The sequence below is a fragment of the Pristiophorus japonicus genome, chromosome 17 (genome assembly GCF_044704955.1).
Source record: "Pristiophorus japonicus isolate sPriJap1 chromosome 17, sPriJap1.hap1, whole genome shotgun sequence".
NCBI classification, from domain to species: Eukaryota; Metazoa; Chordata; class Chondrichthyes; family Pristiophoridae; genus Pristiophorus; species Pristiophorus japonicus.
In genome coordinates this window covers 115,988,519-116,013,109 of record NC_091993.1, presented here as the reverse complement: position 1 = coordinate 116,013,109, position 24,591 = coordinate 115,988,519, and the positions used below count along the sequence as shown (strand labels likewise).

The 24,591-nt window shown below is 46.3% G+C and overlaps 1 protein-coding gene across 1 annotated transcript; it reads right to left on the bottom strand.

Annotated features, from left to right (window-relative positions):
- Window positions 1–4,388: 4,388 nt before the first annotated feature.
- Window positions 4,389–20,503, bottom strand: fmoda (fibromodulin a). Its single transcript, XM_070859464.1, has 2 exons — window positions 19,588–20,503; window positions 4,389–4,540 (listed from the first exon to the last, which is right to left on the bottom strand). Exons 1-2 carry the CDS (start codon window positions 20,501–20,503, stop codon window positions 4,389–4,391), a joined length of 1,068 nt encoding a protein of 355 aa, XP_070715565.1.
- Between the last annotated feature and the right edge of the window lie 4,088 nt (window positions 20,504–24,591).

Genomic DNA, 24,591 nt, shown 5'->3' with positions numbered 1-24,591 from the left:
GGGCCACTGATGCAGTATAAGGAGCTGGGGGAAGTGAGCCAGGGTCTCGAGAGCACAACGAACTAAGGGTGTTCCGGCGAGCACAGAGTGGGGGCGGAGCAGTATGACAATTGGGAGGGAGCAAGAGTTCAGAGACTGGTACACATAGAGAGGAAAAGGCTTTGGAGCTCGGGCACTGAGTTAATTCAGGGGATTGCGGTCCTTTACAGCAAAGATGGACTCATGTGCCTCTGCATATTGTTTGTTTGCATCAGGGCTGTTTTCCAAATTTGGACATATAATCTAACAACTAGCTGGGTGCAGAACGTGTGCTAGGAGGGGGAGTGGGGGTTGCGGAGAAAGGTGGTGGTGAAGCGAAGTGAATACATACAAGCTGGGATGTTCAGAGGCTCAATGGGCTGGTAGTGGAACAGGGTGGAAAGTTGTTGAAACCTGGTTTATGAGAAAGTTTGTGAATTGCTTCTGGTTTTTTGATGCAATGCAATTTATTTTCAGGAGAATATAATGAATGAGGAACTGTCAAAGTGCCTGGAGGTCACAGAGAATAACTTTAGTGGAATGTTGCTGGCCCATTTGTAAAACCACCAATCAGAAATGACACATCCAGAAGGTTGTGGGATCTGATTGGTTCCTGGACATAATTGGTTGAAGACACGGTGGTTTCTGATTTGAGGATGGACTGTTATATTTAAAACTACAAAAATCTATTACTAGTATAAATATTCTCGGGCACACTTTGGTAGCCATAGATAGTTTATCAATATCAGTCTTCGCCTGGGTCCAAACTATTAAACCATCCATGAATCAACATTTCCCTTTCAATTATTCCTACCGAGATCTTTAATAAGAAAGCGAGACAATTTTGTAATATACAAGAAGAATGAAAGAGGACAAACAGGATAATATAACAGTTGCCTGGCATTATGAGCTTTCGACCACATATCCGCAGCATAACTAAGACTGCCGATTTCCACCTCCACAACATCACCTGTCTCCGCCCTTGTCTCAGCTAATCCGTTGCTTAAGCCCTCGTCCATGCCTTTGTTACCTCTAGACTTGACCATTCCAGCGAACTCCTGGTTGGTCTCCCACACTCTACCCTATAGAAACTAGAGGTGATCCAAAACTCGGCTGCCCGTATCCTAACTCACACCAAGTCCTGCTCATCCATCACCCCTGTGCTCGCTAACCTACATTGGCTTCCGGTTAAGCAATGCCTCGATTTCAAAATTCTCATCCTTATTTTCAATTCCCTCCATGGCCTCGCCCCTCCCTATCTCTGTAATCTCCTCCAGCCCCACTACCCCCCGAGATGTCTGCACTTCTCTAATTCTGCCCTCTTGAGAGTCACTGATTATAATCGCTCAACCATTGGTGGCCGTGCCTTCTGTTGCCTTGGCCCCAAACTCTGGAACTCCCTGCCTAAATCTCTCCGCCTCTCTCTTTCCTCCTTCAAGACGCTCCTTAAAACCTACCTCTTTGACCAAGCTTTTGGTCACTTGTGCTAATTTCTACATATGTGACTCGGTGTTTCAAATTTGTTATCTCATAACACTCCTGTGAAGCGCCTTGGGACGTTTCACTGTGTTAAAGGTGCTATATAAATACAAGTTGTTGTTGTATCAAATGTATTTTACTCAGAATTATCAAAAAGGAATTATTTTAATTGTTCCACACAATAGCTCGATAATTTTTAAAATGATGGACGCTTAGCAGAAAGTAGGCTCCAACGGACAGGAGTACTCCGCCCACATCTGGGCAATTCCGCAGGTTCCTGTGGGCATTGTGTTTACCACCTGATCACCAAACCGATGCCCAATACTGATGCCAACACTCCTGTAGGGGGGGTTAGGGCAATTGGGGACAGATCAGGTGAATTGACAGCCTGAGGCACGTAACACGGCTCTGGAGTCAATGGTGTTAAGTGTGAACAGAAGTGATCTTGTACGTTGCTTTGGCATTCTTCTCTGAAATAACACTTCCCTCATCGGGCAGAATGACGGACATGTGATGAAGTGACACTTGGGGGAGGTCTAGGAATATTTCATGTTTTTGCAGTTGACTCAAACTTTGTTACTGACCAGACATCTCTTTCTTTCCATTTTCCCTCAGGACTCATTTTGTTTTTAATCAGGTGTTGAAATCGCAATATACGGCCAAGATTTGGTCCTTGGGTCTGTGTTAAACAAACCAATAGCACTACAGCTCTCCACAGTGGCCCTTGAACAAGGTAGAAAACAAAAATCAGCCAGGTTTCTGTTCCTGCTTTCCATCCAGTTACTCCTGTGGCACAGTGTGGTATATGGATATCGGGTGAGGGCAGGAATGGGCAGAGTTGTGATGCCCTCAATGGCCGACTAGCCTGCCAAAACTCATTGTCACAGATGAGGAAATTTGGTGAGGAATTGCAGGGCTTCCAACAGCCTGGGAACATACCCTGTATAACCTGGCGCCTTTAAAGAAGGAAAGAAAGACTTATATTTATATAACGCCTTTCAGAACCACCGAACATCTCAAAGCGCTTTACAGACAATATAGTACTTTTGGAGTGTAGTCACTGTTGGAAGGACTCTAAGGAGATAAATGAAAATAGGGGGAAATTGGGGAATCAGTACTCAAAAGTACTTGCAAGGATAAACTTACAGTTTGTAAGCCTGTAATACTGAAGTGGGGATTTCGAGCTCTGCTATAACTATAGGCTTAAGAAGGGGTCTCGGGTCTCAAATGAACTAATGGGCTGATTGCCGTGGTCAGCTTTTAGATTGCTTAATAGGCAGTTGAATAACGTGTTGACTTTCTAATAACTACCCGAGGTAAGCTGGATGACTTAGAAATGGAACCACAAGGAGCCGAGGAGCGTAGGAAAACGGAACAATGGGGCAGGAGCAAGCTGTTGACAGGATACGACCTGGTCTAAGCAAAGGTCAGGCTAACGGCAATAGATTGTGGCCACATCAGTCATGCGCTTGCTTCTTCGGTTATGATGGCGATACCTTAATGTCACGTGAGCCAGGCAGAAAACAGAGGCGTGTGATTATGTGACGCGGAAGGAAATTGACCAATCAGTCACTGTGCACGCGGGCTTTAAACTAATCAAATTGTGCCAAAGGATGATGCACGAGGTTGAGCATGTGCATTTAAGTGTATAAAAGGTTGTTTGAAACTACGTATCGTTGGACAGTGACCTGGCTAGACCCACAGCGGGTCACCTCCCCACCGATGCAAATAAAGACTGCTTGAATCTTTGAACACAGACCTGGTGTCCAGTGTTTATTTTAAATACCCCACTACAAATACTCAGGCAGATAAAATGCCAGGCCTCACAAACAGTTTTAGTGTCCTCATTTTGAAAAAATATTTAAAGACTTGAGCAATTGATCGCAAACAATAAGTCAATAAATCATTAACATATGTATTATGCCATTGCCTTCCTGTACTTTTATAACATATTTAGGAACTAAAAGTAATGAAATAAGAATGGCTCCAAATTAAAAAAAATGCAAAATTCAACTCAAGTAATGATTCGTTTATAAATGCTATTCGAAAAATGAATGCGAGATTGTATACTACATGCACAAGGTGAATTTTCTGTTCTCAGAATCCAGTATTAAATCAGTAACCCAGGCGACTGTGGTGCAACAACCTCATATCTGTTGAGGCAAGGAATGAGTAGACACTTTCAAAAAATAGGACCTACAATGGCCACCATTGACAAGCCAACTGCTTCATACTTTATTGGACTGTACTTATACCAGAAGCGAAGGGTTGGTGTCCTTTATCATTTAATGGGATGCGGTTCAATGACTCCATCCTGGCTACAATGGGATTGTGAAGCACTCAATTAATCACCGAGTCAGTGGAAATTCCTGATGCTCGGGAACAATTTGATGGGAATGATTCGATGTGATTTGGCGCGGTGTCACATCCTGCAACACATCACGCACCGTGCCTCGCACCACTTCCTGCCCGAGCACTGCAATGTTGCACTAAAAGCTCCAGAGGCATGAGGAACGATTGCTTGAGTGGATCCAAAGCCCGCTTTCTTGCTTCAACAAGCCACCTGCGACAGGAATGAGATAACAGCTGTGAAAGCTGAGTCATTGAATACATTTCAGACAGAGACGGACAGTTTCTTAACTGATAAGGGAATAAGGGGTTATGGAGAGCGGGCAGGGAAGTGGACCTGAGTCCATGATCGGGTCAGCCATGATTATATTAAATGGCGGAGCAGGCTCGAGGGGCCGTATGGCCTACTCCTGCTCCTATTTCTTATGTTCTTATGTTCTTATGTAACATACAAGGATAGCCTCCTAAGAAGTTAGTTGTCTAGCCATTACATACTTCAGCTATAGAGGAAAGTTTACATGATAAGATACATGAACACACATTTAAATGTCTATGATTCTTGCTTGGCGAAGACAGTTATGCATTTCATGGGGTAAATGATCTCGTTTGATGCTGTTGCCATCCAGTCGAAGCACCTGGATCCTGGAGAAGTTAATGAATCCCGTGGTTTTACAGAAGCTGTCCACGGTAAATTCTGCAAAAAAAACAAAAACTGAATTGTCATGCTTGAAAATGTACAAGTGTACACATAACTGATACTTAAGAATTACACATCAGATTACACATCAGGTAGAATGTGTTGTAACTTGTAAATCCTTGGAAATGCACAACAATAAACTGCTTTAGGAAAATGTTACTGAACTGCAATATTTATTGCTTAGACCTTTTGGTTACTTGGTTCACTGGTTGATTCCGGAGATGAGGGGGTTGACTTATGAGGATAGGTTGAGTAGGTTGGGCCTATACACATTGGAGTTCAGAAGAATGAGAGGTGATCTTATTGAAACTTATAAAATAATGAGGGGGCTTGACAAGGTGGATGCAGAGAGGATATTTCCACTCATAGGGGAAACTAAAACTAGAGGGCATGATCTTAGAATAAGGGGCCGCCTATTTAAAACTGAGATGAGGAGAAATTTCTTCTCTCAGAGGGTTGTAAATCTGTGGAATTCTCTACCCCAGAGAGCTGTGGAGACTGGGTCAGTGAATATATTTAAGACGGAGATAGACAGTTTTTTGAGCAATAAGGGAGTAAAGGATTATGGGGAGCGGGCGGGGAAGTGGAGCTGAGTGGATGATCAGATCAGCCATGATCTTATTGATGGCGGAGCAGGCTTGAGGGGCCAGGTGGCCTACTCTTGCTCCTATTTCTTATGTTCTTATGTTCATTCTGTTCTTTAGTCCTAGCTACATTCACAGTATAACTGTAGCATCAGTGTGAAAGCACCTGCAGCAATGCTGCAGTTGTAGGTAAATACAACTTGAGATGAGAACAGACCAAAGAGATAGAGGTCTCCCGAGGAGTTAGTCTTATACAAATAATGACGGACAGGAAAAGACCCTCTGTACCATCCGGCCTCTCCCACACAGTTCTGATACCTTCTGTGTCACTATATATACACACTGCACCCCACCCAACCTCTCTTCGGAGAGGCAAAAAAAATCGGCTAAAAACTCAGGCCAATTTGGGGGGAAAAATCTGGGAAATTCCTCTCTGACACCCCCATGGCAATCAAAACTAGCCTAGGATACCACTCTGGCCTGCTAATTCTATGCAGTACCTATGTTTTGTATGAGGTGATCTCTACACTAGCCAGGAACAGGTCCAGCACTCCCTTGATACAAGGGATAACTTTAATCCCCAAGAACGGGTAGATTTGTGGCCAATGGGAAGTAATATTTTCGAAAATTTCAAACCCGACCCTGACCCGTCTCCACTTCTGCTTTTAATGGAGGGGCAGGTGACTAATCTGCTTTGAGGAGGCGGTCGGTCATTGAAATATTTTATGGAGGCTAGTGCCTCCATTTTATTATGAGTTTCATTTTTAACTAATGCTGGCTGGGTTACCCGGTCCTCGGGAAATCCGGCAGGTCAAAGGAGGTGAGAAGGGCTGGATACATAAGGTAAGTGCCTTTACAGCACTGCTTGTGGGCCAGGGGAGGTAGGAGTCTTCCCTCCAGGCCTCTTCACGGACCCTGCGATCGGCCGACGCCACACCCCATCATCCCCCCCCCACCCCCCCACGACCCCGCCCAATCGCAATGATCTCCCCCGACCTTTGCTATCTCCCCACTACCGATCTCTCCCTCCGCTGTGGCCTTGTTTGGGTCAATTATTTTCCTGCATCTTTCCCGCCCAACAGCCAGCCTGATTGACAGGCTGCCGGGCGGGAAACCCACACAAAAAGTTCAAAGACGTCGTGCTGTTAATTTCAGCAGGGCTTCCAGGGAACCCGTCCGGAAATCCCCCCTCTCTCCCGCTCTCTCCACAGCCCCAAGTAAATATTGGGACCGCAATCTTTATATTTAATGACCTGGATGGAGGTGGTGGGGGAACGGCTTGCAAGTTCGCAGATCACGCAAAGATTTGTGCTAGTGTTACAGCCTTGGATATATCTGACCTGGATGTGATGGAGGAATGGGCCCACATCTGGGCAGTGGCATATATTGTAGATAAAATGTAGAAACATAGAAACATAGAAAATAGGCGCAGCAGTAGGCCATTCGGCCCTTTGAGCCTGTACCACCATTCAATAAGATCATGGTTGATCATTCACCTCAGTACCCCTTTCCTGCTTTCTCTCCATACCCCTTGATCCATTTAGCCGTAAGGGCCATATCTAACTCCCTCTTGAATATATCTAATGAACTAGCATCAACAACTCTCTGCGATAGAGAATTCCACAGGTTAACAACTCTCTGAGTGAAGAAGTTTCTCCTCATCTCACTCCTGAATGGCTTACCCCTTATCCTTAGACTGTGACCCCTGGTTCTGGACTTCCCCAACATAGGGAACATTCTTCCTGCATCTAACCTGTCCAGTCCCGTCAGAATTTTATATGTTTCTATGAGATCCCCTCTCATCCCTCTAAACTCCAGTGAATACAGGCCCAGTCGATCCAGTCTCTCCTCATATGTCAGTCCTGCCATCCCGGAAATCAGTCTGGTGAACCTTCGCTACATGGGCAGGGTTAATGACAAGCATGTGTCCTTGCTAAAGCATGTTGTGTGGGAAAGATACCTAGCTGTCTCTAAAAGGTACACAAACTGTGCCACAAAGCTTTAGGAACAGGAAATTAGAGTATTGGGATATATTGCTATGAAGATACAATATAGAAACATAGAATCATAGAAAATAGGTGCAGGAGTAGGCCATTCGGCCCTTCGAGCCTACATCACCATTCAATATGATCATGGCTGATCATGCAACATCAGTACCCCACTCCTGCCTTCTCTCCATACCCCCTGATCCCTTTAGCCGTAAGGGCCACATCTAACTCTCTTTTGAATATATCCAACGATATAGAATAAAAACCACTATAATATCCTTGTAAAAGACCTTGGTTAAGCCTCATTCAGAATACTGTGTCCAGTTTTGGTCCTCGAACAGCCTGGGTGATATCGAAGTCTCGGAATGGTTCAGAGGAGTGCTACTAAATTTGAAGGTATGAGGCGTGAATTGGCTGGGATGGATTGGCGAATGATACTTAGGGGGAGTGTTTGCTAGTGCTGTTGGGGAGGAGTTAAACTAATATTGCAGGGGGATGGGAACCTATACAGGGAGACAGAGGGAGACAAAAAGGAGGCAAAAGCAAAAGACAGAAAGGAGATGAGGAAAAGTGGAGGGCAGAGAAACCCAAGGCAAAGAACAAAAAGGGCCACTGTACAGCAAAATTCTAAAAGGACAAAGGGTGTTAAAAAAGCAAGCCTGAAGGCTTTGTGTCTTAATGCAAGGAGTATCCGCAATAAGGTGGATGAATTAATTGTGCAAATAGATGTTAACAAATATGATGTGATTGGGATTACGGAGACGTGGCTCCAGGATGATCAGGGCTGGGAACTCAACATCCAGGGGTATTCAACATTCAGGAAGGATAGAATAAAAGGAAAAGGAGGTGGGGTAGCATTGCTGGTTAAAGAGGAGATTAATGCAATAGTTAGGAAAGACATTAGCTTGGATGATGTGGAATCTATATGGGTAGAGCTGCAGAACACTAAAGGGCAAAAATCGTTAGTGGGAGTTGTGTACAGACCTCCAAACAGTAGTAGTGATGTTGGGGAGGGCATCAAACAGGAAATTAGGAGTGCATGCAATAAAGGTGCAGCAGTTATAATGGGTGACTTTAATATGCACATAGATTGGGCTAGCCAAACTGGAAGCAATACGGTGGAGGAGGATTTCCTGGAATGCATAAGGGATGGTTTTCTAGACCAATATGTCGAGGAACCAACTAGGGGGGAGGCCATCTTAGACTGGGTGTTGTGTAATGAGAGAGGATTAATTAGCAATTTCATTGTGCAAGGCCCCTTGGGGAAGAGTGACCATAATATGGTGGAATTCTGCATTAGGATGGAGAATGAAACAGTTAATTCAGAGACCATGGTCCAGAACTTAAAGAAGGGTAACTTTGAAGGTATGAGGCATGAATTGGCTAAGATAGATTGGCTAATGATACTTAAGGGGTTGACTGTGGATGGGCAATGGCAGACATTTAGAGAACGCATGGATGAATTACAACAATTGTACATTCCTGTCTGGTGTAAAAATAAAAAAGGGAAGGTGGCTCAACCGTGGCTATCTAGGGAAATCAGGGATAGTATTAAAGCCAAGGAAGTGGCATACAAATTGGCCAGAAATAGCAGCGAACCTGGGGACTGGGAGAAATTTAGAACTCAGCAGAGGAGGACAAAGGGTTTGATTAGGGTAGGGAAAATGGAGTACGAGAAGAAGCTTGCAGGGAACATTAAGGCGGATTGCAAAAGTTTCTATAGGTATGTAAAGAGAAAGAGGTTAGTAAAGACAAACGTAGGTCCCCTGCAGTCAGAATCAGGGGAAGTCATAACGGGGAACAAAGAAATGGCAGACCAATTGAATAAGTACTTTGGTTCAGTATTCACTAAGGAGGACACAAACAACCTTCCGGATATAAAAGTGGTCAGAGGGTCTATTAAGGAGGAGGAACTGAGGGAAATCTTTATTAGTCGGGAAATTGTGTTGGGGAAATTGATGGGATTGAAGGCCGATAAATCCCCAGGGCCTGATGGACTGCATCCCAGAGTACTTAAGGAGGTGGCCTTGGAAATAGTGGATGCATTGACAGTCATTTTCCAACATTCCATTGACTCTGGATCAGTTCCTATAGAGTGGAGGGTAGCCAATGTAACCCCACTTTTTAAAAAAGGAGGGAGAGAGAAAACAGGGAATTATAGACCGGTCAGCCTGACATCGGTAGTGGGTAAAATGATGGAATCAATTATTAAGGATGTCATAGCAGTGCATTTGGAAAGCGGTGACATGATAGGTCCAAGTCAGCATGGATTTGTGAAAGGGAAATCATGCTTGACAAATCTGGAATTTTTTGAGGATGTTTCCAGTAGAGTGGACAAGGGAGAACCAGTTGATGTGGTATATTTGGACTTTCAGAAGGCGTTCGACAAGGTCCCACACAAGAGATTGATGTGCAAAGTTAGAACACACAGGATTGGGGGTAGTGTGCTGACATGGATTGAGAACTGGTTGTCAGACAGGAAGCAAAGAGTAGGAGTAAATGGGGACTTTTCAGAATGGCAGGCAGTGACTAGTGGGGTACCGCAAGGTTCTGTGCTGGGGCCCCAGCTGTTTACACTGTACATTAATGATTTAGATGAGGGGATTAAATGTAGTATCTCCAAATTTGCGGATGACACTAAGTTGGGTGGCAGTGTGAGCTGCAAGGAGGATGCTGTGAGGCTGCAGAGCGACTTGGATAGGTTAGGTGAGTGGGCAAATGCATGGCAGATGAAGTATAATGTGGATAAATGTGAGGTTATCCACTTTGGTGGTAAAAACAGAGAGACAGACTATTATCTGAATGGTGACAGATTAGGAAAAGGGGAGGTGCAAAGAGACCTGGGTGTCGTGGTACATCAGTCATTGAAGGTTGGCATGCAGGTACAGCAGGCGGTTAAGAAAGCAAATGGCATGTTGGCCTTCATAGCAAGGGGATTTGAGTACAGGGGCAGGGAGGTGTTGCTACAGTTGTACAGGGCATTGCCACACCTGGAGTATTGTGTACAGTTTTGGTCTCCTAACCTGAGGAAGGACATTCTTGCTATTGAGGGAGTGCAGCGAAGGTTCACCAGACTGATTCCCGGGATGGCGGGACTGACCTATCAAGAAAGACTGGATCAACTGGGCTTGTATTCACTGGAGTTCAGAAGAATGAGAGGGGACCTCATAGAAACATTTAAAATTCTGATGGGTTTAGACAGGTTAGATGCAGGAAGAATGTTCCCAATGTTGGGGAAGTCCAGAACCAGAGGTCACAGTCTAAGGATAAGGGGTAAGCCATTTAGGACCGAGATGCGGAGGAACTTCTTCACCCAGAGAGTGGTGAACCTGTGGAATTCTCTACCACAGAAAGTTGTTGAGGCCAATTCACTAAATATATTCAAAAAGGAGTTAGATGAAGTCCTTACTACTAGGGGGATCAAGGGGGTATGGCGAGAAAGCAGGAATGGGGTACTGAAGTTGAATGTTCAGCCATGAACTCATTGAATGGCGGTGCAGGCTAGAAGGGCCGAATGGCCTACTCCTGCACCTATTTTCTATGTTTCTATGTTTCTATGATTCCTAACTTAAAAGCTCGTAGTTATCATGATAGGCTTAGAGAGCTGGGTCTTGTCACTCGAGAACAGTATAGCATTCGGGGAGATTTGAATTATGTATTTAATGTGATGAAGGGACTGGACAGCTCAAATAGATAGACTATTTGAATTAGATACGTCAGGAGGAATGAGGGCACATGCGTATAAGTTATCTAAGCATGGAACTAAATTTGATGTCGGGAGGTTTTCTTTTCGCAGAGGGCCCCCAAACTTTGGGACAAGTTGTCAGGTCCTGCGGTGAGAATGGATTTGCTGCAAGCATTGAAACGAGTGTTGGCCAAGTTCCAGACTGAGGCTGATATCACTGTGCACATCATCATCATAGGCAGTCCCTCGAAGCGAGGGTGACTTGCTTCCACGCCAAAAAGGGATGAGTTCACAGGTGTTTCAATGAAGGACCTAATATTCCAAGTCCTGAACTACATATTGGAGTGTGGAAGATGCCTGTGCGTAGATTTTTTTAACGTATGGCGGCCGTTGCACACCAGCCACCACACGGGCCCGGGGCCCACGCCTCTTCTGGCCCCGAATTCGCACCTCTCCTGGGCCCCAATCACGTCCCTTGAAGATCCCTCGCCGCTCCTTCGCTCCGACTTCGCCGTTCCTGCTGTAACTGCCCACTCTCCAATCACCGACCTGGACCTTGATGACATCCCCCTTTGCTGCCGTCGCCCTCCTGCATCAGTTCGCGCTGTAAGCCGCCACTCTGCCCATGGCCGCCGCTCGCTGCTCCTTTTATGGCCCCGACCTGCCGCCAATAGTCTCTCGCAGGTTGAGGTTGCCACGCTGCACGCCACAAACTGTGCACAAAAAGGTAGGTGAGATGTTGGCTGATGGGCTCCCTGGTCAATGTGATCTCCTGGAACTTGTTATAATCGGGAGTAGCAATGAAATCTCCCAGAATTTGTTTTACCCTCAATTGGCCTAGCGCTATTTGTAATCAGTTTTATTTAATCTCTCCCAGTCGATAACATCGGTACTGGTGGGTGGGCGCACCAGGGATCGTGACACCAGTCTTAACATGACGCTGTGGGACAGGCTCGATTGACCAGATGGTCTTTTTCTGTCCATCAATTTTGAGTGTTTGTAACTTGGTATTACTTGAAAGATGATTGATAGGTGTTAGTAGTCAGGAAATTGTTTCCCCAAAGCCAATTCTCATCCCATCCCCTCCCTTTCCCTCCACCTACCCACTACTCCCCCCCCCCCCCCTGCTTAAGGGCTAACGCAGGCTGGGGGGGGGGGGGGGGGGCATGTCCGCAGGGGTCACAGTTTCCCTCACCCAATTGGATGTGGTAATTCTTTGGCATGCGGACAATGTGGCCTGCCGAGCGGAGCTGATCAAGTGTGGTCAGCGCTTCAATGCTGGGGATGTTGGCCTGGTCGAGGACGCTAATGTTGGTGCGTCTGTCCTCCCAAGGGATTTGTAGGATCTTGCGGAGACATCGTTGGTGATATTTCTCCAGCGACTTGAGGTGTCTGCTGTACATGGTCCATGTCTCTGAGCCACACAGGAGAGCGGGTATTACTACAGCCCTGTAGACCATCAGCTTGGTGGCAGTTTCGAGGGCCTGGTCTTCAAACACTCTTTTCCTCAGGCGAATGCCCGCATGCCAGACACGAGACTCCCAAAGCAAGCGCTCTACTCGGAACTCCTTCACTGCAAACGAGCCAAAGGTGGGCAGAGGAAACTTTACAAAGAAACCCTCAAAGCCTCCCCGATAAAGTCCAACATAGCGCCTCGAGTCTCATCACCGAAAGCATGCAGGAATCAAGCGCAGGCAGCAGAAAGAGCGTGCGACGAACCAGTCCCACCCACCCCTTCCCTCAACGACTATCTGTCCCACCTGTGACAGGGACTGTGGTTCTCATATTGGACTGTTCAGCCACCTAAGAACTCATTTTAAGAGTGGAAGTAAGTCTTCCTCGATTCCGATGGACTGCCTATGATGATGAGGTAATTGGTTCCACAGTGGAAGTGTGGTGGAGTGTGTGTCAGTGTATCCAGGTCAAGGGGCAGTCCCTTCATTTACAAGCCAGTGGTGAACACTTGCATCACTATGGAAACTCTCCAATGTCCTTCAGGGAAGGAAATCTGCTGTCCTTACCCAGTCTAGTCTATGTGACTACAGTGCCATAGCAATGTTAACTCTTAACTGCCCTTTGAAGTTACTTACTTACATTTACATTTATATAGTGCCTTTCACGACCACCAGACACCCCAAAGCGCTTCACAGCCAGTGAAGTACTTTTTGAAGTGTAGTCACTGTTGTAATGTGGGAAATGCGGCAGCCAATTTGCGCACAGCAAGCTCCCACAAACAGCAATGTGATAATCCAGATAATCTGTTTTTGTTATGTTGATTGAGAGATACATATTGGCCAGGACACCGGGGATAACTCCCTTGCTTTTCTTCGAAATAGTGCCATGGGATCTTTTACGTCCACCGGAGAGAGCAGACGGGGCTTCGCATTAACGTCTCATCCAAAAGACGGCACCTGCGACAATGCAGCACGCCCTCAGCACTGCACTGGAGTGTGAGCCTAGATTTTTATGTCACTGGAGGGGGACTTGAACCCACAACTTTCTGACTCAGAGGCGAGAGTGCTACCCACAATGTCTGAGCAAGCTACTCAGCCTCAAGAAGGCGGCCCACCACTACTTTCTCAGGGCAACTAGGGATGGGCAATAAATGTCAGCCTTGCCAGCAATGCCCACATCGTGAGAATGAATTAAATTAAAATTAAATTTTCACCAGGGAAGCAGGAAAGTTAAAGTGGTGCTGGCCAGTTGCTTGCCCATCTGCCCCATCAACTCCCTTTTGAAGGTGATTGATAACCATAGTGGTGCTGGCATCTTAATTGAAAGACCAGGCCAAGACCCAATCTTGGACCTCCAGGTAACCTTACAGACACCACGGAACAGACTTGTAAGTTGGGTGCATCCTGGCATCCAGACGGTTCAGCATTAGGGATCTTGGAAATTCCCAGTGTGAATAATTTATCCCCCCCGGGCCTCTCCCCCTCCAGTGTCATTGATCATGTTTGGACTGGACAGTGGTTCTGTCCCAAACAGATCCTGATGGAAACCTACAACCTTGGACCACGTTGCTCCTGGTTCACTTACATGAAGAGTAAAGTATTGACCTTGTGGAAAATCAGGGCCTGGGTGTCAATCGGCTATTCAACCATGAAAGGCAGCATAGCTAAACCCAATTCTGTTTCCACGCAAAGTCCGTACACACACACACACACACACACACACACACACACATACGGATTACATTAAGGGTTCAGTGGATAAGAATCAGAACATCAGAAGTGAGAATTCTGGCTGATTTTCCGCTCTCTTTCCAAGTCTGGCTACACGGAGGTCAGCAGTGACAACCTTGGCTGCAATGAAACCATTCAGCACAGACCAGGGATCGAACTTGGGACCTTCCTGAGCTATATTGCTCAACAATACACTATCATCATGATTAGCGTCCTCTTATTCTGTTACATCCATTTCAGTCGTTGGATAGTTCGGCCACAGCTGGAGTACTGCATGCAGTTCTGGTCACCACATTACAGGAAGGATGTGATTGCGCTGGAGAGGGAACAGAGGAGATTTCCGAAGATGTTGCCAGGACTGGACAATTTTAGCTATGAGAAAAGATTGGATAGGCTGGGCTTGTTTTCTTTGGAACAGAGGAGGCTAAGGGAAGATTTGATTGAGGTTTATAAAGGGGTCGAGATAGAGTAGATAGGAAGGATCTATTTCCCTTGCCAATAACCAAGGGGTATAGATTTCAAGTAAATGGTAGAAGGATTAGAGGGCAGTTGAGGAGAACTTATTTTTCACCCTGAGTGGACTGGGTGATAGAGGCAGAAACCCTCATCGCATTTAACAAGTATTTGTATATGCTCTTGAAGTGCTGTATACTGAAAGGCTACGGAACAAGAGCTGGAAAGTGGGATTAGGCTGGATCCCTCTTTATTCGGCCAGCACGGATACGATGGGCCAAATGGCCTCCTTGTGTGCTGTAATGATTCTATGCTTCCCCTTCTGCCAATTTTGTCTCTTACTGAGGTGTGGTTCCTCAGCTCCCCAATGGCAATTCATTATGTGTGAACAAGTGAGTGTTAGGAGATTCTTCAACTATACAGGATATCACAGCTGAGCCCAAATGGATTGCACACTGAGCTGGGGTCACTGGATAGCAATGAGGGGTTGAGACCCTTGCTGGTTCATGTTTTGGCTCCTTACCCCTGGGGTACTAAAAACCATTGATGCTCTCCAGCTGCTGCCCCAGTTGAAGTAATCTGGCTCAGTAGGCGGTGTCCACCGGTACACTCGCGGCCTTCCGCGAGAGGTGGGCACCGGAGGGACTGGAGTGCATCATCACGCCCGGCAACCAAATTTTAATTTGATTTTATGTTTTAAAGTTTAATTTGTTTTAATTGCCGGTGTTTTTAGTGTCCCCCTCCCCTTTTATAGGGGGCACTTGGAGAAAAAAAATAAATATGATTTTAGTGCCCCCCCCAAAAAACTAAAAAAAAACCACAAAACCCCCCCAAAAAACCACAAAAAAAAGGGCCTTGAAAATGTTTGGTGTGTCCCTCAGATCGGGGGGGACACGATTTAATGTTTTAGTTTCCTCCCAAAAAGAGTTCTGGCTCAGTGGAGATTGGGAATTAAACTGGGAGCTTCGTGGCTGTACGGCTCAGTACAGAACTTGGTGGTCAGTGTCGATGTCGGCTCGGGCTTTCCACCAGCCCCCAGCCCATTAAAGTGAATGGAGGGAGAATCACAGCCGGCGACGGCACTCGCGGGAAACTGAGGGGAAGCATGGATACTGGCACCGGGCAAGTTCGTGTAGGGGAATTTAATGAACAGATATACAGCAGATGCTGACTCATCGTTACAAATTATAATTCTGTTCTTAATAGTTAAGATTAAGGGGGAGAAATTCGGTTTGTTTAGCGCCGCCATTAGTGCCAGAGAGGGGCGCTAAGGGGCTGCTAAACAACACCCGACCGAGCGCCGCGCTGTGACATGTGACAGCCTGCTGCGAACTTCGCTGGCGGATTAGCATCAGTGCTGTCATTTAGTGCTGCGCACTCTGGCACCGCCCACTTGGTGATGTCACGCGCGTGCAACACCCTCTTTGCGACGCGTTTCCGAAACTGACTGCTTTGGCGCTACTCCCGACACGGGGAAGCAGATGGTGCACAGAGGATCCCGGGTCCATATCGCAGGGAATGAAGAGGTAAGTGTTGGGAGTCAGATTTCTTAACAATGACTTACCTCTTTTACCTGTGGAAGGCTGTTGGTAGCCTCCCTTCCATTTTGTTGCAGGTTTCACATGGTCGACCTCACCTCCTCTTTAGGCGCTAAGTTGCCGGTATCCTCGTGCCTCAACCTGAGACGCGCTCCATCCCCGCGATGGGCTTTTAGCGCCCTAAGAGGATTGAGCAACGCTTCCCTTAGCGTTCCACTCCCCTCTTAGGCCAATACAACTCAATATGAGGCGGTAGACATCACCCGGAGCTAAAGGTAACCCCCCCGTCACCGTCACCACCTCAAAGCGAGCGGTAGCAAATTTCACGCCCCAAGTGTTTAAGATTAACTATGGAGTTAAGGTACAGATCAACCATGATCTAATTGAATGGTGGAACAGACCTAGAGAGGATTGAGGATTGTTGATCCGCCAGCAGAGTCATGGAGGGGGGGAAATGGTGGGTGGGGTGGGAGCACTGGATGTGGGGGGGGGGGGGGGGGCGGTGATTTTGTCATCTCAGATGTTTCCTTCTGCAGAACTTGTTATTGAATTAAAGCACAGGAGCGTCTTTTAATTAGGTTTATTGTCTAAACTGACCACTGCTTTAATTCTGGGGAGAGGCATCAGTAAGTGGGGGGATAGGGAGGGGCACTAGTAAATGGGGGGATAGGGAGGGGCACTAGTAAATGGGGCCAACTTGCAATGATGTTTGCGAGTGAAGGAAGGTCAGAATGTTTTCATGGGTTAAAAATAGAAATAAGGCGCTTCCCCTGATGGCTAAGTTAGTAGATGCTGGACCATGCAGACTAAAAAGATCAGAGGTACAATACCTGGTCTGTGTTAAGTTCGCTGATCGGAAGTCAGGATAGCAGTAGTTGCGCGAAGAGGCCTCCCGCAAGGTCGGGACACGGGGCCAGTATACGTGTGGTAACCAACCACCAAAGCGTGAGCGGCTGGAGAGAGAGCGGAAAAGTGCAGCAGAGCCTGCGCATGGAGAGCAGCGAGCTGGAGCTGGAGCCGGGTAGGGGGGCGAGGGGGGGGGCCGGGGTACAGGGTCAGTATTCTATGGACAAATACGCAAGCTGAAAAACAGGGAGAGAGGACCTGAGGGAGGGAGCGAGGGGGATAGTAGGAATATGTGTGTGTGTGTGAGGCCTATAGCAGAGCCTGGTCTCCAATCGTCTTGGTCCCCTTGCCATTGGAACAAGACCTTGCTCTGTAAAGCCTGTGTGGTGGCTGGTGTGCAACGGCCACCCCACGTTAAAAGAATTCACGCACAGCCATCTTCCACCCTTCAACATATAGTTCAGGACCTGGTCCGCATTGGTCTCAACAGTTACCTAGAACTGATTTTAATGTGGAAGCAAAGAAGAAGAGGGAACAGGCCCGAGGGGCTGAGTGGTCTTCTCCTGTTCCTATGTTCCATAAAATTCAGTCTCGGTAAATCCTTCATGCCCCCAATCTTGATAATGTCAACAGCACTCACTGTTTGTTTACATTGGTCTGTCAGGGAAAATAGATGCAGCCCATCCCATAATAGTAGGGGATAAGGATGCACTCTTGTATTCCTCTCCCTAAAGCGCGCACACACACACACAACTCAGGAGGAAAAAAAGTTGCGTTTTCTCAGTAGGGGACGATAATAGCAACAAACGAATGTTAGCTCTCAGTGATGGCTGTCAAATAGTAAATTACAGCTATAACAGTCTACACTTGCCGTGCTTTATTGAAACGCGCTTAAGAGTAGCTGGCTGCATGCATACAGCAATGACACCCACTGTGTTTTGCAAAGATGGAGTTAGTTCTGAGGTTGTTTGCACCATTCATGATTTTACACCCCCACTCCCCATCTTTTTCTGAAGGGCTATGGCTCCAAATGGATTTTACATATGGCCAGCCTCTGGTGCTTTGCCCAAGTGGCCACTTTTCATGTGTGAGCTTCGATACTGGGCGCGGCAGCCTATTGCGCTGTGGGGGGCATCACAGCTCAACGTGTGAGACCAACACGTGCATTACACAACGGGAGTTACTGAATACCGTTGGGCAGTGGGGACCTTAGCTGATTTTTTTCCTCCCCTCTGCTAGACCAAGGGACGTTGAGAACAATTTTAGTACACTTATCACCAGCTAAGATCAGCTAACTTAGACCATAAGATAATAATTAATAGACAATAAAATCTAATTTGTAGCATTAGATTTTATTCTCTGTAGACAACGGCCCGAAATTTGTAATCCTGATGTCGACATATGTTCAGCTTCTGAAAGGTCCGGCAATTCCGGAATTCCGCATGCGCTGCCCATGTGCAAAAACACGGAGCTTGCGATCTGTCAAGCCACAACAGAGCCACCAAATCGACTAGAAATTAACTTTCGCTGGCACAGAGTCGGGTTATTTGCCCAACTACTGCCCATAAAACTCTTATACCAGCTAAGAGCAGGCATAAAGCCCGCTTTCACCAGCGTAAGGGTTAATATAAATCTGAAATTAATTTTTTTTTAAATAAAAATGATTAGCACTTAAAATTAGTTGATGCAATTTTTGGCCCGGATTAATATTTTTCAAAATGTTTTTTTATTGTATTTGCCGGATTGAAGGGACTTTTAATTAAATTTGAAAATCAGAACCTTTATCCCTATTGCAGTTGTCTAAATTGTTTAATTATTTTGGAATTCCATTCGGGCTTATGGGGATTCAGTGCGTAAATGGAATCCTCCTTTCTCATTGGTGGACCTGGCCCACGTGATCCCAGGGACGCTCCCGAACCCCATGCGTTCCTGGGATGCCTGGAGGCCCAAGAGTCGAAGTCTCTATAGCTGTGGAGCCAGGCGGCAAGTTCACAAGTGTTTCGCAGGTGCATACCTCCGACCCCAAATTCGGGGCCATTGTGGTGACGTTGAAATGATTGGCTAACTTGACAATGGACTCCCTTCACTCTTCACCCCAGAAAAGAAGCTTTACTTCAGGAGGGTAATATTTCCCTCCTGTGTTCTCGCTCAGGCCAACATCGAAGCACTGACCACACTCGACCAGCTCCGTTGGACGGGCCACATTGGCTGCATGCCCGACATGAGACTCCCAAAGCAAGCGCTCTACTCGGAACTCCTACACGGCAAGCGAGCCCCAAGTGGGCAAAGGAAACGATTCAAGGACAGCCTCAAAGCCTCCTTGATAAAATGCAACATCCCCACCGACACCTGGGAGTCGCTGGCCAAGGACCACCCTAAGTGGAGGAAGAGCATCCGGGAGGGCGCTGAGCACCTTGCGTCTCGTCACCGAGAGCATGCAGAAAACAAGCGCAGGCAGCGGAAGGAGCGTGCGGCAAACCAGACTCCCTTTCCTTCAACCACTGTCTGTCCAACCTGTGACAGAGACTGTAATTCCCGTATTGGACTATACAATCATCTAAGAACTCATTTTTAGCGTGGAAGCAATTCTTCCTCGATTTCAAGGGATTGCCTATGATGATGAATATTTCGTACCCTCTCTATTATTGGTAACTAGTAGTGAATGGGGGGGGTGGGGGAGTTAGGGATTATGGGCTCAACTTCATTGGAAACTCTTATTGAGAAGTACTTCTAGCTCTTCCATAATGGAATCACGTCTCACTCACCTTTGATCTTGTTGGCATGGAGATACAGGTTTTCCAAGTTCTCGTTGACAGGAGGAATCGTCTGCAGTTTATTATGAGAGAGATCCAGCTCTATTAAACTGGACACATTAAATGTGTTTAAGGGTATGCCTTTGTCTGACAATTCATTATTTGAGATCCTTGCGTACTGAAGTTTCGGAAATTGCCTGAAGTACTCATTAGGTATTGTGCTGATGTGGTTGAAATCCAGGTACAGCTGGTGGAGGGAGTCCGGAAGTCCATCGGGGAGCTTTTTTAAATGGTTGTTGCTGAGCTCCAGAAAAGATAGAGACTTTAATGCTTTGAGAGACCCTCCAATGTCTTCCAGCTGGTTGTCGTTCAGCAGCAGCATAGTTAGGTTGTCAAGCCCCTCCAACGCACTGGGTTGGACCTTTGAAATCTTGTTTCCTGCAGCTCTCAGTTCCCTCAGCGACCTTGGCAAAGGAGAGGGGATGCTGGTCAGGTTGTTATGGCCCAAGTATATTCTCTCCAGGTTCCTCAGCTTGGAGAACACGTTCTTGCCGATCTTTTCACTGGAGATTTTATTCCGATGGAGGACAACCCAGACGAGGCCAGTGGCGTTGTCGAATACGCCGTCTGGCACGGCGTCAATCTGGTTGCTCTGTAGGTAAACGTACTTCATCCGGGCTGGCACGTTGGGGATGTATTTTAATTTACGGGTGTCACAGTACATCGCTGTGGGAAATGCAGGGGGACATGTGCACTCGGCAGGGCAATCGGTTGCCAACGAAGGCGCCGGTTCAGTGTTAAAATATTGATGACTGTACGAGCGAGAATATCCCATAATACGCGCAAGCCAATTGAAATATCCATAGGTATACTGGCAGGTACCGGCTCCACAAAGGGTCGCAAACACCAGCAGGTGAGTCAGCTTCATCCTGGGAATTTATAATTGATAAAATTAATCATATAATTAATGACACAGTATTTTGTCAGTGTGTAAATATGTTAAGTTTGAATCAAGGGAGAATGTTACAAAATTTTCATTCTTGTTTTCAAATCCCTCCATGGCTCGCCCCTCCCTATGTCTGTAATCTCCTCCAGCCTACAACCCCCGAGATGTCTGCGCTCCTCTAACTCTGCCCTCTTGAGCATCCCCGATTACAATTGGTCAACCATCGGTGGCCGTGCCTTCGGTTGCCTGGGCCCCAAGCTCTGGATCTCCCTCCTTAAACCTCTCCGCCTCTCTACCTCTCTTTCCTCCTTTGTGACGCTCCTGAAAACCTACCTCTTTGTCCAAGCTGCCATAATTTCTACATATCTGGCTCAGCGTCAAACTTATTTTTTTATCTTATAACACTCCTGTGAAGTGCCTTGGGACATTTCACTACATTCAAGGTGCTATATAAATACCAGTTGTTGTTGTTGTTGTTAGTAATCTGCTTCACTTTGAGTGGGCATTTCAAAAATACCTGCCACACTTACAAGAATTGTCAGCAAGTATTAGCAATGATTTACCAGCACGGTCCATCAACATATCTTCCTCGTACATTGGTCCAATCATACTACTTTACAGGAGGCCATCAGCATGTTGTGCCTGTGCTGATTCTCTGAAGAAGCTGTTCAATGTCTCATTCTCCTGCCCTTCCCCTATACCCTTTGAGATGTTTCTTTTTCAAATATTTATCGACTTTCCCTTCAAAACCTATTATGGATTCTGTACCCATCATTGTTTCTGGTAGGGCATTCTATATCATAAGAACATAAGAACATAAGAATTAGGGGCAGGAGTAGGCGATTTGGCCCCTTGAGCCTGCTCCACCATTCAATAAGATCATGGCTGATCTTCTACCTCACCTCCACTTTCCTGCACTGTCCCCATATCCATTGATTCCCTGAATATTCAAAAATCTATCGATCTCTGTCTTGAATATGTTGAATATACTCAATGACTGAGCCTCCACAGTCCTCTGGGGGAAGACATTTCTCCTCATCTCAGTCCTAAGTGGCCGACTCCTTATTCTGAGACTGTGACCCCTGGTTCTAGACTCTCCAGCCCGGGGGAAACATCTTGCCTGCATCTACCCTGTCAAACCCTGTAAGACTTTTGTATGTTTCAATGAGATCACCTCTCATTCTTCTAAACTCTAGAGATTATAGGCCAAGTCTACTCGATCTCTCGTGGCACAGAAGCAAATGCTCTTGAATATATCTTTTGTGTCAGAGTGACTGTTCCCTTTAAGAGAGCAATTTAGACTTAATTAGGAAAAGCAACTGTTAACCCCCAATTACAAGTCAATATATACTAGTTGCAAAAGATGCTGGAAATCTCAGCGGGTCAGGCAGCATCTGTGGAGAGAGAAACAGAGTTAATGCTTCAGGTCGATGACCCTTCGTCAGGTCGTCGACCTGAAACGTTAACTCTGCTTTTCTCTCCACAGATGCTGCCTGACCCGCTGAGATTTCCAGCATTTTCTGTTTTTATTTCAGATTCCAGCATCCGCAGCATTTTGCTTTTATATACTAGTTGCAAGTGGATTAGCTGAATTCTTTGCTTTAGAAGGATGTTTGAGGAAGAGAGGAAGGGCAAACTACTTTGAATCTCCAACAAAGCGCTTTGTACTTTTTTAGTGAATGGGGTGGAATGTTAAACAATGTTTCATGGGAAATGGTTGGAGGGACATGGAGAGGTGATTAATGTGCCTGATTTCTTGTCTTGTCCAAAAGTGGTTTGAAGAGGAGATACCGAGGCAAGCAATAGTTGTGTAGTCAGCTGCTTTCTCCAAATTCACTTGCTAGAAAGCTTTTGAATTTCAAGTTTAATTTTAAATGCTTGGGGAATTAAATGCCATTTCTGCGAAATATCAAAATTGTGCGAGGCTCAGGTTTGTATCAAGGAAATGTATAAAAGGAAAAGCCTCATGTTTTTTCAAAGCTGCCCCATGGGGGAGGAAATGGTAAATCAGGCTGCCTCCGAGCTGCTACTACATATACAATTATTATGATCGGAAGAGTGACCAAGCACGAAGAATATCATAGCAGTCCCAGCTTTCAATTAAAGAGCTCGCAGGACTCTTTTTGAATGAAGATAGAAGTCATTGTAAAAACTCCACAATTCATCTATCTATACCCTATTTACACCTGCTCATTTCATCTTCTGTTCAATTTGCACTGGATCGCAACGTCTGCAATTTTGGCCTGCTCTCCTGAGCAGGCAGCAAGGACACACATCCGGAGCCAACAAGGTCCTTCTTCACCGATCAGGCCCTCAATTCTGGCACCAAGCTTATGGTCTACAGGGCTGTAGTGATACCTGCCCTCCTGTATAGCTCAGAGACGTGGACTATATACATTAGACACCTCAAATCGCTGGAGAAATACCACAAACGATGTCTCCGCAAGATCCTGCAAATCCCCAGGGAGGATAGACGAACCAACGTTAGTATCCTCGACCAGGCCAACATCCCCAGCATCGAAGCACTGACCACACTCGACCAGCTCCGTTGGGTGGGCTACATTATTCCTGTGCCCAACACAAGACTCCCAAAGCAAGCGCTCTACTCGGAACTCCTACATGGCAAGCGAGCCCCAGGCGGGCAGAGGAAATGTTTCACGGACATCCTCGAAGCCTCCTTGATAAAGTGCAACATCCCCACCGGCACCTGGGAGTCCCTGGCCAAAGACGGCCCTAAGTGGAGGAAGAGCGTCCGGGAGGGCGCTGAGCACCTCGAGTCTCGTCGCCGAGAGCATGCAGTGGAAAGAGCGTGCGACAAACCAATCCCACCCACCCTTTCTTTCAACGACTATCTGTCCCATCTGTGACAGAGACTGTAATTCCTGTATTGGACTGTTCAGTCACCTGAGAACTCACTTTTAGAGTGGTAGCAAGTCTTCCTCGATTTTGAGGGACTGCCTATGATGATCACGATCTTCACTGATGCATGTTAAATGACATCATTGAGACCCAGCTGTAATGTTGACTCATGTCTGAGCAGGGAATCCACGTGGAGTTAAAATTGGGGAGTGCTTTTCAATGACAATCCAGTGCAAATTGAACAGAAGAGGAAACGAGCAGCTGAAAACGGGGTAGAGATAGATGAATTAGCGCTGGCCCGGGGCGCTAATTGCAGGGTGTGGTGCTGCTGGGACAGCGCCTCTCAAACCGCTGGGGCAATTTCCCCGGAGACATTAGCGCTCCCCTCCCCTGGGTAAAAATGACCTTCCGCCCCGTTAGCGCCCCCCCACCCCCCCCCGGATGCATTAACGGGATTATAAAAAGGGTCAATTTCAGCCCCCCAATCTCTCTTGCTCCTGGGCCATTGCACCCACTGCAGTTTCTTGCATTTGTTTCCCCAATAAAAATGCTCCAAAAATGGATGGTTCCCTAAACAGATTTCGATTTGCTTTGCAAGGTACAACATTTCAAAATTTTTCTCCCGAAGTACAGCTGCAGCACGAGAAGACCCACAGTTAAATAAATTATCACGCGCTAGTCATGGTTTTCTGTTACACTGCTGTGTACTTTGGCTCTTTTTTATTTAACAAGAGGTTTAAAAAAAATCCAAAAATGTGAAATATACTAATTCATTCATTCTCAGTTTATTGATGGAAACCCTCCGAAAGACTTGCACATAATGCCCCTTTTGACTGTCATGGAAGCAAAAACATTTACTTAAAACAGTTTCACTTTATTTTGAGAAAATTGCACTTTGAAGGGGGGAAAAAATTTTTTTCCATATTCACTATTCTGGATCTTGTTGATGTCCAAAACAAAAACTAGAAAAAAAGGCCTTTTGAGTAGACATTATAAGAAATTCCTTATACAGTCAAAACCAAGGATTGAAGGCCCAGCACCTCATAAAGAGTAACCATTGATTCCCATTGAAAAGAGACGTCAGTGCAGTACTGAAGGAATGTTGCACTGTCAGAGGTGCTGTCATTCAGATGAGGTGTTGACCCATGGCACTGACCGCCTGTTTAAGTGGATGTAAAAGACCCAATTGCATTATTCGATGAAAAGCAGGG